Raw genomic sequence first — 15,425 nt, 5'->3', positions numbered from 1 at the left:
ATTTTGTTAAAAAATTATTAAGTATTTATTTCATGCACGTTGTTTGACTTCATGATATATTTACATTTTGACATAATTTTCTCAAAACAATGCGATGTTCCATACTATTTAGATATAAAGACTTATGTCCTCGATTATTTTCATCACTAAATATTAGTTGAGAGCAAATTTTATACTAAAATAGTAGAATTCCATAAAATTTATTACATTTGATGATATATTTTCAAAATTTTAAAAATAGTATTTTTTTTTCTCATATAAGGTTGATCATTGATCACTTTATTGATTAATTTGGGTCATTTTTAATTAGTTTTATTAAATTAACTTAGATTATTTAAAAACTGATATCCTTATTATGTTTTTGAGATTATATCCATATTTTTACTTTTTTATAATTAACTTCATTTTTTATCTAACGAATTTAATAAAATTTAAAATAATTTATGACTATATAAAATTAATAAAATGACTATATTTTTCTCTTTACTATTTGTTTTCAGTATACAGTTTATATCATTTATTTTATAATTAACTTCGTTGTTTTTTATCTAACAAATTTAAAATAATTAACGACTATATACGGTTACAAAACAACTTTCTTTACTATATATATTCACTTTACAATTTGTTTTTGCTGCATAATTTATTTTATTTTTAAAAAATAAAGTCTATAAAAAACAATTCAAAATGAAATTGTGTTTAGTTTTAATTATTGTTCATTAGTATGTTTAATTTGTCATCAAAAAAATTTCTTTTTTAGTTTTTATTTTGTATTATGTTCTATCTTTATTAACTCTTGCAATATTTATAGATTACAGATTATACATATAAAAATTAATAATGTATTTCTATTTTTTAAAACGCATTATCACTTTATTTATTTATTACAGATTCCATTTTATTTTCCTGAACCACTTTATGAGTTACAAATGATTAGGATAGAACTGGTGTTTTCAGATTCAGAAACAGAAAGGAACAAGAATCGAAAGACTGCGTCCTAATTGTTATACCTTAACTTTCATAATGACGCAATTTTATCAATCTAATTTTTTTTTTAAAATTAGTAAGAAAGACACTCCGAATCCACTCTTTGCAACTTTAACAGTTTTTCAATTGTAGCTGATTTCTTCTAGCAACACTTTATGGAATTTGTCAATCTCTTCAACTTACCGGTGATGAATCTCCTTTAAAAGTATCATTTAATTTGAAGTGTTTTTCAATATTGTAATGGAAATAATATGTATAATGTTACAAATTTTAATTATAATTTTAATAATTTTATTAATAACATTTGTGTTCTTAATATTCCAAAACTGCATAAATAATTATTATAGTATTCAAATTGTTTTAAAATAAAAAAATTAATATCACCCGAAGCAAAGTGAGAGTTTCGTACTAGTTAATAGAATAAATGAGTAATGTTTACAGATAAAAAAATTATTTAATTTTATACTTTAAAAAAAAAATCTAATAAAAAGTTGAAAATCTATCATTAATTATTGGAAAAGTTTTTATACTCTTTTATTTAAAAAGACCGAAATGAAATTAAACCAAAATTCACATTCACATAAATTCCACCCAACCAAAATCAAAACCAAACCAACCAGAGCGTCTGTTTTGCAGGGCCACCGCTTTTCCAATTAGAGTTAAAAAAACAAAAAAAATCCTCAAGAAATTCAAAAATTTAATTAATATGATAAAAAATTATATATATATAAGAACCAAATCCAATGTTAAAATCCTAATTTGATCTCTCTTCAATCATCTCTCTCTCGACCAAACCAACCAAAGAATTTAACAATTCCTCAACAAATCTTCCCGTTTAGATCAGAAACAGAGACTAATCTCCGGTCACCGACCGAGAATTTAACATGGTTGAAACCAGACGTAGCTCTTCTTCCGGCAAGCGACCGCTCCCTTCCCCCTCGCCGTCTTCTTCTTCGTCTAAAAGATCTAAGGTTTTTTTTTTTTTAATTTCATGTGTTTCTTTGAAGTTTTGATTTTTCATTTCTTGATTTTTAAAACCCTAGGGGGCTGTGTCTGCTGTTGCAACGGCGGCGGCGGCTGTTACGGAGGCATCATCGTCGACGAATGATGAAACGGTGGACGTTCCGATCGAGACTTTGAGTCCGGTTAAAGAATCGGAGGAGCTACCTAGAGAACCCGACTTGGAATCGGCTGATCCGGATTTAGTAGTGGGTGCAAAACCGGGTCTTGGTGGTGATTCGGACAAATCTCCGGATGCTGATGGGGAGGGTTTAGTGTCACCATTGCCTTTGGGTAATATTAAAGATCTTTACTTTCTTTTTCAAATTCTTGATTAATTGCATGTCCTGTTTTGTAATTTTTGTTGTGTGTGTTTTAATTTGGGGTTTAGGTGAAACTGCTGCTATGAATTGTGAGATATCGAAGGTTCTTGGTGCTGCTCTGACTCGGGCAAAGAAGCGATCGACGAAAGCCGCCCCCTTGAAATCTGCTGTAGTGAAGTCTGTTAGACCGAGTGAAAAGGTTGCATGGGGCAAGCTGCTTTCAGAGTGCTCCCTGGTGGGTTCTTTTTTTTTTTTTAATTTGTTTTTGTTAATTTTATCTGGTGTTTATAGAGCGAGCAGGTTCTAAAATCTTTAATGAATTACTAGAAATGAGATTATACATTTTAAAGTTTGCTTCTTTTTCCTACTTCATGCTCATACTTTCAACTTCCTCTTATTGCATAGGAATTGGTTTATTTTAATTAGCTACTAGTTGATTATATTTTATCTTTGATATTGGGTTTCCTTAGTAATTTACTGATAACGGAATTTTTTTACTTACCCAGTTCAAAATACATGGATCCAACCTAATTAGAAACTAGGAAATCAGAATGTAGAAAAAAATATGTAACTTTATTAACTTCTGATTGGCCGGGTCTATGAGTAAAGTATAGAATGTTGATGATTTAGAGGATATGGATTTAGAATACTACATAAGATTGAATATTCGTATGCAATGTGAGACTGAGAAAAGATTCTTGGTTAGAGATGCGTCTTCTTTTGGTGATCCGGCGTGGCGGTCATGCAGGTTTTGAGTGCCTGTTTTGCGTGAGACATGTCATTCTCGATATTGTTCTATATTATTGTTGCAATTGGGAGAATCGGTGGGAGGTTGCTTTTACTTTTCTCATGAGGGGATTTACGTTCTTGTAAAGTGAGACCTCGTTCTTGTGTGGAATATAAAATGTTTGGATAATTGGTGGGAAAGCTTGTCTATTGAGGCTCTAGTTGCTGTATATTGAGGAGTTTAAGTTTGCCAATTTGCACCTAGGAATGGTTGGATTAAACAGAATTCCGTGGGGGAGTTGATTGATTATGTCCGTAAATATGCTTATTTTAGTTCGGCAGTTTGTGATTGTCGAATGAGATTACCTATGAAAGTTGGTTTCATGGTTTATCAGTCCCTTGATTAAGATGAATGAAAATGATACTTATTGTTTGTCTTGCAAAATAATGCTATACAATCGTAAGTGTTTTGCTTGTTTGCATTTATGGTTTACTTCTCTGAGCTGGGATTAAGTTGCCGACTTTTCTAATGCTCTTTTGTGTGGTTCATTTATTCCAGTACCCTCACAAGGAAATGCGCGGTACTCCTTTCATTGTTGGTCAAAGCCGTAATTGTGATTTAGTTCTTAATGATTCATCTATCAGTGGCACTTTATGTAAACTGAAACAAATAGAGGTATCAATCTCTGCACTTTATGATACTCCCGTGTTCTGATTTTTTTCAAACAAATTTACTATCTAATTTTTTTTCTATTATATTTTTTACAAGAATGGTTTAAGTTTTGGTTAAATGTTCTTATAATCACGCTGTGTAGAATGGAGGTACACCAGCTGCCTTGTTGGAAGTAACAGGGGGTAAGGGAGCAGTCCAAGTAAATGGCAAACTATTACCGAAACAGTGTATAAAAGTTATATATGGAGGCGATGAATTGATTTTCAGCTCTTCTGGGAAACATGCTTATGTATCCTTTTCCCTCTTCACAGTGTTTACTGTTGGCACTTTTAACATATGTTGGTCGTGTCACCATTTTATGTTCAAGAAAGAAATATAATTTGCTTTCCGGTGTCATGATAGGTGATTAATTTTATGGGTTTTACTTGAATATTGTGAAGATAAAATTTTGAAAATTTCTGATGCAATGCTGCAGTTTAATGACATTTGATTCTTTTATGCTGTCCGACTTAAGTACTGGTTAGCTTTTATAAATCACAATAAGTTCCTTAATGGAAACATTAGATATTTCAGCAACTTACAGATAATAGCTTAAGCGCTCCAGGTATACCTTCAGTAAATATCTTAGAAGCCCGAGGTGCTCCACTAAAAGGGATTCATATTGAGGCACGATCCAGGGATCCATCAGCTTTTGCAGGGGCAACAATACTAGCCTCATTGTCAGATGATTGTCAAAAGGATTTATCACTACTATCTCCCTCTGGCAAAGCAGGTGAGGATATGCAGCAGAGCACAGAGATTTCTACTGTACCTTCTGGATGTGGAGCAACTGATGATTGCATTCCAGAAGTTGACATGAAGGATAGCACAGATAATAGTGAATTGGCTGGCACTCCTTCAAGAGGAAAAACTGTTGTTCCAGCTTCTATTGCTGGTCAAAAACCAAAATTTGGTACTCTCGGATTGGATGCTTCGACAGGCGTAGCAAGCAGAAAGATTGCTGGATCGGCCTATGAACTAAGGCCACTTTTTCAGATACTTGCGGGTTCTTCTGAATTGGATCTAACTGGTAGCATATCCAAAATACTTGATGAGCAACGGGAAATAATAGAACTTCTCAAGGATCTAGATCCTCCGACAATACTGATGTCTACCAGACGACAGGCATATAAAGATAGTTTACTACAGGGACTTATAAATCCTGAGAGCATTGATGTTTCATTTGACCAATTCCCATACTTCTTAAGGTGCCCTTCTTGTTGGCTGTTTTATGTTTGTTTTACATGATCGTTGTAGCAATGCATTTGATTTTCCCTCATTACAGTTCCATCTCATCTATATGTCGCACTTTTAATACGGTGGATAACCAATTTTCTCTGTTTTGTCTGGATTTATTTGGGTGGAGACTGGAGTAACTATTTTGCCTCTTTGGCTTTATTTAGCTGTTGATTTGAATTTTCCTTTTCTGATGCTGAGCATTTTGCAGTGATACAACAAAGAAGCTTTTGACTGGTGCTGCATTTGTTCATTTGAAGTGTGATAAAAAAGTTCCAAAGTTATCTTCTGATCTTCCTACCCTTTCCCCACGGATATTATTGTCCGGCCCTGCAGGTAGTTACTCTCTTTATTTGCTTCTAAATATTCGCAGGCTTTTTTATTTAATTGTTTCAGCATTTGCTATATCTCAATTTAGTTGATGTTTGTACTATTTATGTATTTTTCATAATTATGGAATTTTATGCAGGGTCAGAAATATATCAGGAGACTCTGGTTAAGGCACTTGCCAAAGACAATAGTGTTAGGCTGCTAATCATTGATTCACTTCTTTTGCCCGGTGTAAGCTTCCTTTAGGTCTCTTTGGTTCTGGTTATTTTTTTTTATATTTTTTATTTTTGTAATTTAGAATATTTCTCAATTGATTTAATTCTGAAGCGTTAGCAAGCTTGCTTTTTTAATTTGATAAGTGAATCTGTGTAGATTTTAGGGTATTGATTCGATACTGTTTTCTCATAACTTCAGGGATCATTGCCAAAAGAAACCGAGGCTGTGAAAGAAAGTTCGAAGCCTGAAAGAGCATCCCTTTTTGCTAAAAGAGCTGTGCAGGCAGCTTTTCATCATAAAAAACCAACATCCAGCGTTGAGGCTGATATTACTGGTGGTTCAACCTTAAGCTTCGGTTTGCCAAAGCCAGAGACTTCTACTGCATCGTCCAAAAACTATACATTCAGAGAAGGCATGTGCATTTCTATAGCAGATATCTCATACGTTTATAGAGGCTTATTGGACGTTTTGACTTCCACTTTTTGCCATATTGGTGTACCTATCCTTAACTTCAATTGTAATTTTGCAGGTGATAGAGTAAAGTTCACTGGATTACCTTCTTTGCACAATCCTTTAAGGTTTTTATTTTCTAATATTGATTTATGTTTCTTAAAAGTTCTCTTGTGGCTTGAATAACTCCTGGTTAATTTTGTAATTTATGATCTCATATGGTTTATGCCAAATGTTGTACTATTCTCTACTAATTGTATATTTATCTTCAAAGGGGGCCTTCCACTGGTTTTCGAGGCAAGGTAGTCCTTCCTTTTGAAGAAAATAGAGCCTCAAAGATTGGGGTTAGATTTGATAGGTCTATCCCAGATGGCAATGACCTTGGTGGCCTCTGTGAAGAAGACCATGGTTTTTTTTGTTCTGGTATTATTCTAGAACCGCTTGTAGTTTTTGTACCTCCTTTAATTTCTTCGATTATCGACTTCATCTGTAACAATGCAGCTAATACACTACGCTTGGATGGTCCTGGAGGTGAAGATGTCGACAAGCTTGCTGTCAATGAACTCTTTGAGGTGCTTGCTGGTTGTATACTGTTTCTCTTTTATAATCTTAGGTGCTGAGCTAAATTTTCTGATGTTCATAGGTTGCCTTAAATGAAAGTAAAAGTAGGCCTTTGATATTGTTTGTGAAAGACATAGAAAAATCTATGGTGGGGAATCAAGATGCATATTCTGCATTGAAGAGTAAGCTTGACAATTTACCTGACAGAATTATTGTGATTGGTTCACATACACAAATGGACAATCGAAAGGAGAAGGTAAGCAGCCTACAATTCTGTTCTGTTTGTTCTTTTAAGTATTCTGTTTTTTATTCTCCCTCTTAATCTTCTCTCTTTGATGCAATATTCTCAATGTAACACCTCTTGTGACTTCGTCATTTTTTTTCAGTCCCAGCCTGGTGGTTTTCTATTTACAAAGTTTGGGAGCAACCATACTGCTTTACTTGATCTTGCATTTCCGGTATGCTAAACTTTTTGAGTATTAGTTCTTACTTATTCTCTTGTATGCTTGACTATCACAATTTTGCTGCTATTTCTTGCATCATGATCAAATAGACAGGTTGATGTTTGAAGGCTTTTAAAATTTTGATTGTCCACACGGGATCTGAATTCTTATTTATGATTGTTTTGGTGATAAGTAGTGGGCATGATATCTTGTGATGTAGAAGATACACAGTTTTTGATAAATGGACTGTATTCTCATCCAAAGTATGGCCTGTAGTTTTTCTCTTCACTTGGTAGAATAAGCAATTAATTCACAATGTAGACAGAGTTGCATGAAATCCCATGAACAGACTCCTCTTAGTTATAAAGTGATCCTAAGCCCACAATAATAAGAAAATTCATGACAAATTTATAAGTGCTGTATTAAATTTATACTCAAGACTATCAAATAAGCTCTAGAATCAGAAGGATCCTCTGGGAGATTGGTCGTGGGGCACATGTTGCTGGGCAGTGGCATTCCTGGTGTTGCCACCACCGCCACCACATAGAGAATAGTTGAAGACTGAAATCCTAAAAGCCGCCATCAGAGACGTGCAAACCCCATCTTACTTCACTCCACTTACAGTCTAGTTATTTACTACAACTTAAGGTAGAAGAATAAACACTCGTTGATCTTGAACAACTCAAGAAAGTCCTATTTGCCTCTCTCTCTCTGTGTGTGTGCGCGTGCCTGTGTGTCTTTAAGTATTTCTGTTTCTTCATGGTAATCATGTCATTTCATCAGTGCCTAACATACATGGTAACTGCAGCTGTAAGTTAGTAGTACTAATCTTTCATGATAAGCATTTGTGGAGATCTCAAAGTGGTTATATTTTTATTATTTATGGTGTTCCTTATCATTAATAGTTCTTCATTGCCCTTTATGGTCAATTTGATCTGAATATTTCTCCTACTTCAGGATAACTTGAGTAGACTTCACGATAGGAGCAAGGAAACTCCCAAAATTATGAAGCAGCTTTCTCGGCTTTTTCCTAACAAAGTGACGATACAGCTACCTCAGGTGTTGAGCTTGCAGTCCATTTATGATCTGATGCTAATTTTTACTTTTTGGCAAATGTCTTACATTGTGAGAATTCTGGCAGGATGAAGCTTTGCTATTGGACTGGAAGCAGCAGTTGGAGCGTGATATTGAAACCCTGAAAGAACAGGCCAACATTGTTAGCATTCGTTCGGTTAGTATATTGATCCAGTTTATTGGTCAATGATCAATGAAGTTGGTTTTATTTCAGCTTTCCTGTAAGATAATGGCACAGCTAGACTATATCCAAGATATGTGCATGGATTCAAATTCTGTAGGTTTAATAAAAGTGATTTACATGCATATATGTAGACCTTGATCACAAGCATTTAACTGATTAGAAATCCTATCAGCTTTTGATGTGCTCATGTATTGCAGCTTTGGTTCAACTGCTTCTATGTCATGCTGATTTTCATCAAATTCTTTGTGCTTGCCTTGATGTTTTTGTTTTGTAATTTGATTTCTGGTTTACTGAGTTTCATGACAAGGAAGAGATATCTGATGTTCCTTCTTGTTAGCCAAGTTTGCTAAAATTTCATGTGGTGGAGAGAGTTAATTTTGTGTTCTTAAGATGCTCGTACTATATCACTACATCACTTTTAAACTGATAAATCAATAAAAAAAAGGGACAAAAGGAGGCATGTGGCACATTGTTTACTATTAGAAGTTGGCAACCTGATTTAGGCTACTGGTGTGGAGCAATTATAAGATGTACCTTCTTGTTACCCAAGATCATCACTTTTAAACTGATAAACCAATAAAAAAAGGGACAAAAGGAGGCATGTGGCACATTGTTTACTATTAGAAGTTGGCAACCTGATTTAGGCTACTGGTGTGGAGCAATTATAAGATGTACCTTCTTGTTACCCAAGATGGTTAACATTAATATGGATAGAGACTTGAACTTTGTGTTGTAGGATGCTCGTACCATGGTACACCTCTAATAGTAAAAAAGGGGCAAGTGGCATATTATTTACCATTTGAATTGGTTACTCGATTGAAGTTACATTTTGAAGGTTGGGAGTGTCAAGAAAATTGTAGGTTCTTTATTTAGGCTTAATTTTTTTATTATGTAGCTTCTAATGCAGATATACATCATATTCTATTTTTTTTGTTTTGCTGTCATCTTTTGTTTTTACGGACCAGGTAGATTGCGATGTCAGGTTTATTTAGTTCTGTTGTGCTTTTAGATTTTATTTTCAGCGTTTTCCTTTTTTGATTTTGATTTTTATTTGATGTAGGTTCTCAGCAAAGTTGGTTTGAATTGCCCTGATCTCGACACTCTCTGTATAAAAGATCAAGCCCTTACAGCTGAAAGTTAGTGTCATGTCTTGCGGCTTTCTTTGGATATATTTCTTTGGATGGATATGAATTACGTATAAATGCAGCGCGTACTTATATTAGAATTTTTTATCCTTCACAGGTGTAGAGAAAATCGTAGGCTGGGCTTTAAGTCACCATTTTATGCATTGTTCTGAAGTTTCCATCAAGGACGCTAAACTTGCGATATCCACCGACAGGTGCTATTTTTGTTTCCCTTTCATGCCCATATTCAGCCGCGATTACGAAGACATTATTGTTTCATACTCCTTTTAATGGTCTATTTTGCAGCATTAAGTACGGGTTGAGCATTCTTCAAGGTTTACAAAGTGAGAACAAGAGTTTGAAGAAATCATTGAAGGTAAAGTTCATCCATTTTTCTGGGGTATTATTACCCTTCTATGAGAAATCTAGAAATATTAATTTATCTATTTGCTCCAAATTCTGATATCAAGAATTTTCAGGATGTGGTCACTGAGAATGAATTTGAGAAGAAACTCTTGGCCGATGTTATTCCTCCAACTGACATTGGAGTGACATTTGATGACATTGGAGCTTTGGAAAATGTGAAAGACACCTTAAAGGAACTAGTGATGCTCCCTTTACAGAGGCCTGAACTATTCTGCAAAGGACAGCTGACTAAGGTTAAATGCGATATACCTTGTTTGCCCAGCATTTGGTCGGTTTGGCTAAAACCGAACTGATATCTCCAAAATCTGGAGATCGAACTAACTGATTGACCAAATGGTCAAAACCAAACCGACCAAATTACATCTTAACTGAAACCAAATCGACTGCAAAAATAAAATAGAACTTCAAAACCGATCCAAATAAGTTGGCAATTCAGTTGGTTTGGTTAAAATTAAAAATTCAGTCAGTTCGGTTAAAACCAAAAAAAAAGGAATAATTATTACAAACTAAAAAATTAAAAGAAGAATCAAGTATTCTGTTTATTTGGTCGGTTCCAAAATCTTAAACCGAACCGAAAATCGAAAGCCAAAATTTTCAATTCCCCTAAACTGTTCTGACTGAACCCAAATTTATCACGGAACTGAAAGTTTGGTCGGTCGAATATTTTGCTCACCCCTTGTCCTTCCTATCTGACCTTCCTTTTGCTTATCTGTCTGTTTCTTATATTTTTAAAACAAGTGTTTTCTTTTGCAGCCTTGCAAGGGAATATTGCTTTTTGGTCCTCCTGGTACTGGGAAAACTATGCTTGCTAAGGCTGTTGCAACGGAAGCGGGTGCAAACTTTATCAACATATCTATGTCTAGTATTACTTCAAAGGTATTTGCTTGTAAATTGATATTGTAAATTTGTAGCATTGCATGAGCACCCAGTTGAAATTCATTAAATCTTTGTTAATTGCAGTGGTTTGGTGAAGGCGAGAAGTATGTTAAAGCAGTTTTCTCCTTAGCCAGTAAAATAGCTCCCAGTGTTATTTTTGTTGATGAGGTTTGTCCAATATTTCTGCTCATTACGTGTCTTTTTGTTTTATTATTATTATCCTATGTGATATATTCTTCATTTGAATAATCACATGCAATTCAATGTTGATATCTTATTTTCTCACAACTTCTATACTTTTTTTTGAATTCATTTTGTGCTGTTGTTTAGGTGGATAGCATGCTGGGAAGACGTGAAAATCCAGGAGAACATGAGGCTATGCGTAAAATGAAGAACGAGTTCATGGTGAACTGGGATGGTTTGCGCACAAAGGATAAAGAACGAGTATTAGTACTAGCTGCCACAAATAGGCCTTTTGACTTAGATGAGGCTGTCATTAGGAGGCTTCCACGAAGGTTTCTGCCTTCTTTCATAGTTTTCTTTAATTGAAGATAACAAGAATAAGAATAATGTAAATTTAGAACGGTGGCTACTTTCCCAAAATTTCTGAGAATGACAGCTATTTTCTGCAGATTGATGGTCAATTTGCCAGACGCACCTAATAGAGAGAAAATTCTTAGGGTTATCTTGGCGAAAGAGGAATTGGCACCTGATTTTGGTTTGGAAGAAGTTGCTAATATGACAGATGGTTATTCTGGGAGTGATCTAAAGGTTGGTTCCTCTACCTCTTTCTTGTCCTTACCCAAGACATTTCTATGAATTTTATTCTTGTCCTAATCTTTTTCTCTTTTTTTTTTTCAGAATCTGTGTGTGACTGCAGCACATTGTCCCATCAGAGAGATACTGGATAAAGAAAAGAAGGTAGGTTGATGAGTTTTCAGATGCATTTGTTATTTTACTGGTATTTTTGCTTCACGAAGATACCCATGGATGCTAAATTTTGTACTGGTTATATGTGTTTTTCTTTTATTATTAGCAAGCCAAGAATTCCAAACTCTTGGATTGCTTCCTAAGTCTTCATATGTACCTGTTGGATTATAGAGTTTTCATTTTTTTTATTGGGGGAAATGGCTGATATTGTATTTATCTTGGGGGAAAAACATATCAGGAGAAAAGTTTGGCTTTGGCTGAGAACAGATTGCCACCTACATTGTATAGCAGTTCCGACGTTCGCCCTCTCAAGATGGTGGATTTTAAATCTGCGCATGAGCAGGTATTTATGCTTTGCTCTTTTGAATTCGTTTTTTAATTTTCTGCAAATTGCTGCTGAATATCTTTTCCAAATTGTTTGGATGTTTGTAATATTTGTAACATTTCACTGTGTCAAGGTGTGTGCGAGTGTGTCATCAGAGTCGAACAATATGAATGAGCTCCTCCAGTGGAATGAACTGTATGGAGAAGGCGGATCAAGAAAGAAGAAATCACTGAGCTACTTCATGTAGAGAAATAATGGCTTGTGTTGTGTATAGCAATCCATGAGAGGGTTTTTAAAAGTTTATTATTCTTCATCACCTCTGCAGGTGAATATAGAATAGAGGCCTCCGATTATGGGATTCGCCATTGTATCATACATAGGTTTTTCTTTTTTGACGCCATTCTCTTTTCTGTCGACTAAGTTATAATCTGGCCAATGCCGCTCCCCTTCCCCTCACCCGCTCTCTCTTACTTTCTCGTAATTTCATCTGTCTTATGTATCAGCCTGCTTGTACATGCTAATTTTGATCAATCAAATAAGCAGCATTCTTACTCTAGTTTCTGCTTCTTGCCTTGTAAATGTAATTATTTCATTTGGAATTTCTCCTTATTCTTTTTAAATGATAAATACTAGTTTTAAGTTTTTGGCCTTCAATAATGTATTATTTGTCATTTCCGTAAATGTTCTTGATTGCTTATTTGATTATATATGTTTAAATTTGCCAACTTGCTCATTAGAAAGGGAAATATGATTTCAGTTCCAAATATGAAGACCAAAGTTTATGTTTGTTTTATTTCTCGAGCAATCATGAAGAAAGTAATGTTCTGTTGCATTGTTTTGCTAAGACGAAAGAAAAAGGATAGTTTTAGAAGAAAATTAATACTGTTTCATTGAACTAAACTTGTAGATCAGCAGATATTTTCAAAACCAATACTTCTAAAATTTTACTTCAGTATGAGGGCAATATGTTGCAAGTGCAGTTCTTATTTTTATGCAGGAAATTTTGGGGCTCGCGATAAAATGATGAAATCCATTGCTAAGTTATAGATACAATGAAAAGGACCAAAAGTTTATTACAACAAAACTGATAATAATGGAAAGTTGCCTAAGATGATATATAATTACAATAACTTTGCTTCCTGGCAAATCAGAAGCAGCTAAAGGCTAGAAAGAAGGAAAATACTTCTATAAACTCAATATGAAATTATATTATTACTAATCCACAGCTGGAAGAAATATTAACTGGTGAGTTTCTTCCAGACAATAAATCATATATGGACACAAAAAATCATCCAAAATAATGCACTTGTGTCGTTAAAAAGGGTGATTGCAATGTAGGTTACGAGCATTTATTAGTTCCGCAGCTTGTTAGCTGCGTTAAACCTTTTTAATGGAAATTGTCCATAGAAGATCTGAACTGGATTGAACTGTTACTTTTTCTCCTTTGACTATGTTTGACGTGCTTATCAAACTACCAAAGCTCATCTCTGTATCAGCTGAAAAAAGAAAAAGAAAAGAGGGGTTTTAATCCAATTCTTATATCAGAGAAAGTAACCTCCGTAACAACGTCAATGCAAATACTTACTCATATCCCATTGGAGCCCAGTCGTCGTGGTACTCCGAGCAGGCTCCCCTATTGGGATGAGTCCACAGTGCGGTCCCTCTATAGAAGGTTCGATATAGATCTCGTGAGAGTGAGTTCTTGGAAGGAGGTAGATGAGGCAGTCGTCGGATAAAAGGATTATCCGGGTGGTTGAGAAACGATAAAGTACATTAATGTTTCCAGCCTCATGGTCAAATCGTCCACCTAGCGCTCCAGCAACAAGAATGCGGAGCTGCCAATTAAAACAAGAGTCAAAGCTTGTCAAACATCAATGAAAAACAATTAGTCATTAGCGATGATAAAATCCTGAACGAAGATTATGATTTTGAAAAAGCAACCAGGAACTACAAACAAAGCTTCTAGTTATCAGAAACAGATTAGCATATGCACACACTTTCACATGTAACTTACACTAGATTTATCCAAATCCGGAGTAGAGTCACAAATATATGCAACGCACTTGTGTAAATCTGTGGTGTCTTGATCATGAGATTCGTCGACCACCTTGGTTCCCTGCATAATGTAAACTAGTTTAGACATCTTACATATCCAACTCTGAACACCATAGTAACGTACTAGCACAATAGAACAGAAAATATGCATGTGTTTGGAATCGGAAGTCTAATAGCTTACCAGACCGGTATAGAAGTCAAGCACTTCCCTACGGACTGAATCCATGTCTCCCTTGATCACATCTGGCTTATACCTATTATAAACTAAACGGTAAGTACTACAATCTGGTGGTGTACCTAGCTGTTATAACATTGATACCAATCGCTGAGTTTTAGATGAGAACAATGACTAAACAGAGAACTATACAAAGACCTTCATGTCTCCAGAGTGTTACGAATTCGAGATCGCGTTGTACTCAGAATTAATAATCATAAATTACTTAAATAAAATTATTCTGTGCACAAAATTTAAAATACAAAATTTGAAGAAATACCTGCATCGAACATCGAGAGCATCTTCAGTAGGAAACAAGAGAGGAATTTCATCAAACACACGATTGGCGCCTCCGTCTGCACAGACACGTACTTTTGCTGTTCTAAACAGAAAAACAAAAGGCAAGCAATTAAAAGCAGGTCAAAAACCCTAGAAGTGATGACAGCAGCTGATAAAAAAACAAAAAATAAGGTAGATAAAACAGAAGTACGTACCGTGATTCCAGATAAGAGGAGTGTATTTAGGAAGCTGCTGGTTCAGGACAATCAGAGCGTAGTTAAGCGACGGCCGTTGATCGCCGGAGATTGGAGGAAGGAGAAACGGCGAAGAATGGGTCATCAGCTCCATCTTCAGATTGCGTGAGTAACGGTTGGTAGTTGGAAAGTAAGAGAATAAAAGAGAAGTCTATTTAATAAGTATGAACTGACTTCAATAAATGGACACTCCCCCACCCCACGTTCACAATGTATCCCACTTGTAACTTCTTTTAGCCCTTTCAAAAGAAAAATTATTGCACACAATAGTTATGCCATGTCATTCATACAACAAACTAATGATGGTTAGTCATGTGAAAAAATTTATAATAAAAAAATTAAATAAAAAATAAAAAATTCCTATCGCAAATCTCAATTGACTTGTTGTAAAAATGACATGGCACAATCAATATATAGAATAAACACTCTAAAAATTCTTATTTGGTGTGACAGAAAAAAATTCTTTTAAGTATTTTATTACTACTTACTCTAAAAAAATAAAAGTAATATTGGTGTCTTTACCTAAACTAACACGAGTTTTTTTTTACAATTTAGCTCCATCAATTTTAAAAAATTTCTCTATGTATAGTGCATATCGAAATTTGGTTTTCTTAATATAGAAATTCTGACTCCGTTACTGATTACACAAATACGCAGAATAAAATGTTAAATTATTTAAATAAATTTAAAGTTATCTATAG

General features: G+C 34.6%; 2 protein-coding genes across 3 annotated transcripts; one reads left to right on the top strand and one right to left on the bottom strand.

The window, feature by feature from the left end:
• The first annotated feature begins 1,644 nt into the window (after positions 1-1,644).
• Positions 1,645-12,478, top strand: LOC126685698 (uncharacterized). Its single transcript, XM_050379624.2, has 27 exons — positions 1,645-1,958; positions 2,031-2,280; positions 2,378-2,544; positions 3,595-3,711; positions 3,851-3,997; positions 4,273-4,955; positions 5,195-5,319; positions 5,453-5,544; positions 5,728-5,941; positions 6,059-6,107; positions 6,254-6,402; positions 6,481-6,551; positions 6,623-6,796; positions 6,927-6,998; positions 7,941-8,042; positions 8,125-8,214; positions 9,302-9,377; positions 9,484-9,580; positions 9,672-9,741; positions 9,845-10,024; positions 10,545-10,667; positions 10,752-10,835; positions 10,998-11,182; positions 11,300-11,438; positions 11,529-11,588; positions 11,836-11,940; positions 12,056-12,478. The coding sequence occupies exons 1-27, from the start codon at positions 1,872-1,874 to the stop codon at positions 12,167-12,169; spliced, it is 3,822 nt and encodes a 1,273-aa protein (XP_050235581.1). The 5' UTR covers positions 1,645-1,871; the 3' UTR covers positions 12,170-12,478.
• A 492-nt stretch (positions 12,479-12,970) lies between these two features.
• LOC126685929 (thiamine pyrophosphokinase 1) lies at positions 12,971-14,921 on the bottom strand. Of its 2 annotated transcripts, none has more exons than XM_050379936.2 (6): positions 14,686-14,921; positions 14,472-14,568; positions 14,159-14,231; positions 13,937-14,038; positions 13,508-13,757; positions 12,971-13,418 (listed from the first exon to the last, which is right to left on the bottom strand). In XM_050379936.2, exons 1-6 carry the CDS (start codon positions 14,816-14,818, stop codon positions 13,300-13,302), a joined length of 774 nt encoding a protein of 257 aa, XP_050235893.1. In that variant the 5' UTR covers positions 14,819-14,921; the 3' UTR covers positions 12,971-13,299. The 2 variants fall into 2 exon arrangements, with proteins under 2 accessions (XP_050235893.1, XP_050235894.1); XM_050379937.2 differs by having other exon boundaries at positions 14,472-14,573; positions 14,686-14,797.
• Positions 14,922-15,425: the final 504 nt, after the last annotated feature.

This window comes from Mercurialis annua, linkage group LG6 (assembly GCF_937616625.2).
Source record: "Mercurialis annua linkage group LG6, ddMerAnnu1.2, whole genome shotgun sequence".
Classification (NCBI taxonomy): domain Eukaryota; kingdom Viridiplantae; phylum Streptophyta; class Magnoliopsida; order Malpighiales; family Euphorbiaceae; genus Mercurialis; species Mercurialis annua.
The sequence above is the reverse complement of the archived record's forward strand: the minus strand, read 5'-3'. Positions and strand labels throughout refer to the sequence as shown.

Bases quoted from the DNA above. Each gene is read 5' to 3' on its own strand.
- LOC126685698 (XM_050379624.2), top strand. From the start codon at position 1,872: ATGGTTGAAACCAGACGTAGCTCTTCTTCCGGCAAGCGACCGCTCCCT. The intron at 2,281-2,377 runs GTAATATTAAAG...TTTGGGGTTTAG, and splicing joins AGTGTCACCATTGCCTTTGG to GTGAAACTGCTGCTATGAAT. The intron at 9,581-9,671 runs GTGCTATTTTTG...TCTATTTTGCAG, and splicing joins CTTGCGATATCCACCGACAG to CATTAAGTACGGGTTGAGCA.
- LOC126685929 (XM_050379936.2), bottom strand. From the start codon at position 14,818: ATGGAGCTGATGACCCATTCTTCGCCGTTTCTCCTTCCTCCAATCTCC. The intron at 14,569-14,685 runs GTACGTACTTCT...TGTTTAGAACAG, and splicing joins TCCTCTTATCTGGAATCACG to CAAAAGTACGTGTCTGTGCA. The intron at 13,419-13,507 runs GTAAGTATTTGC...TTCTTTTTTCAG, and splicing joins TGGGCTCCAATGGGATATGA to CTGATACAGAGATGAGCTTT.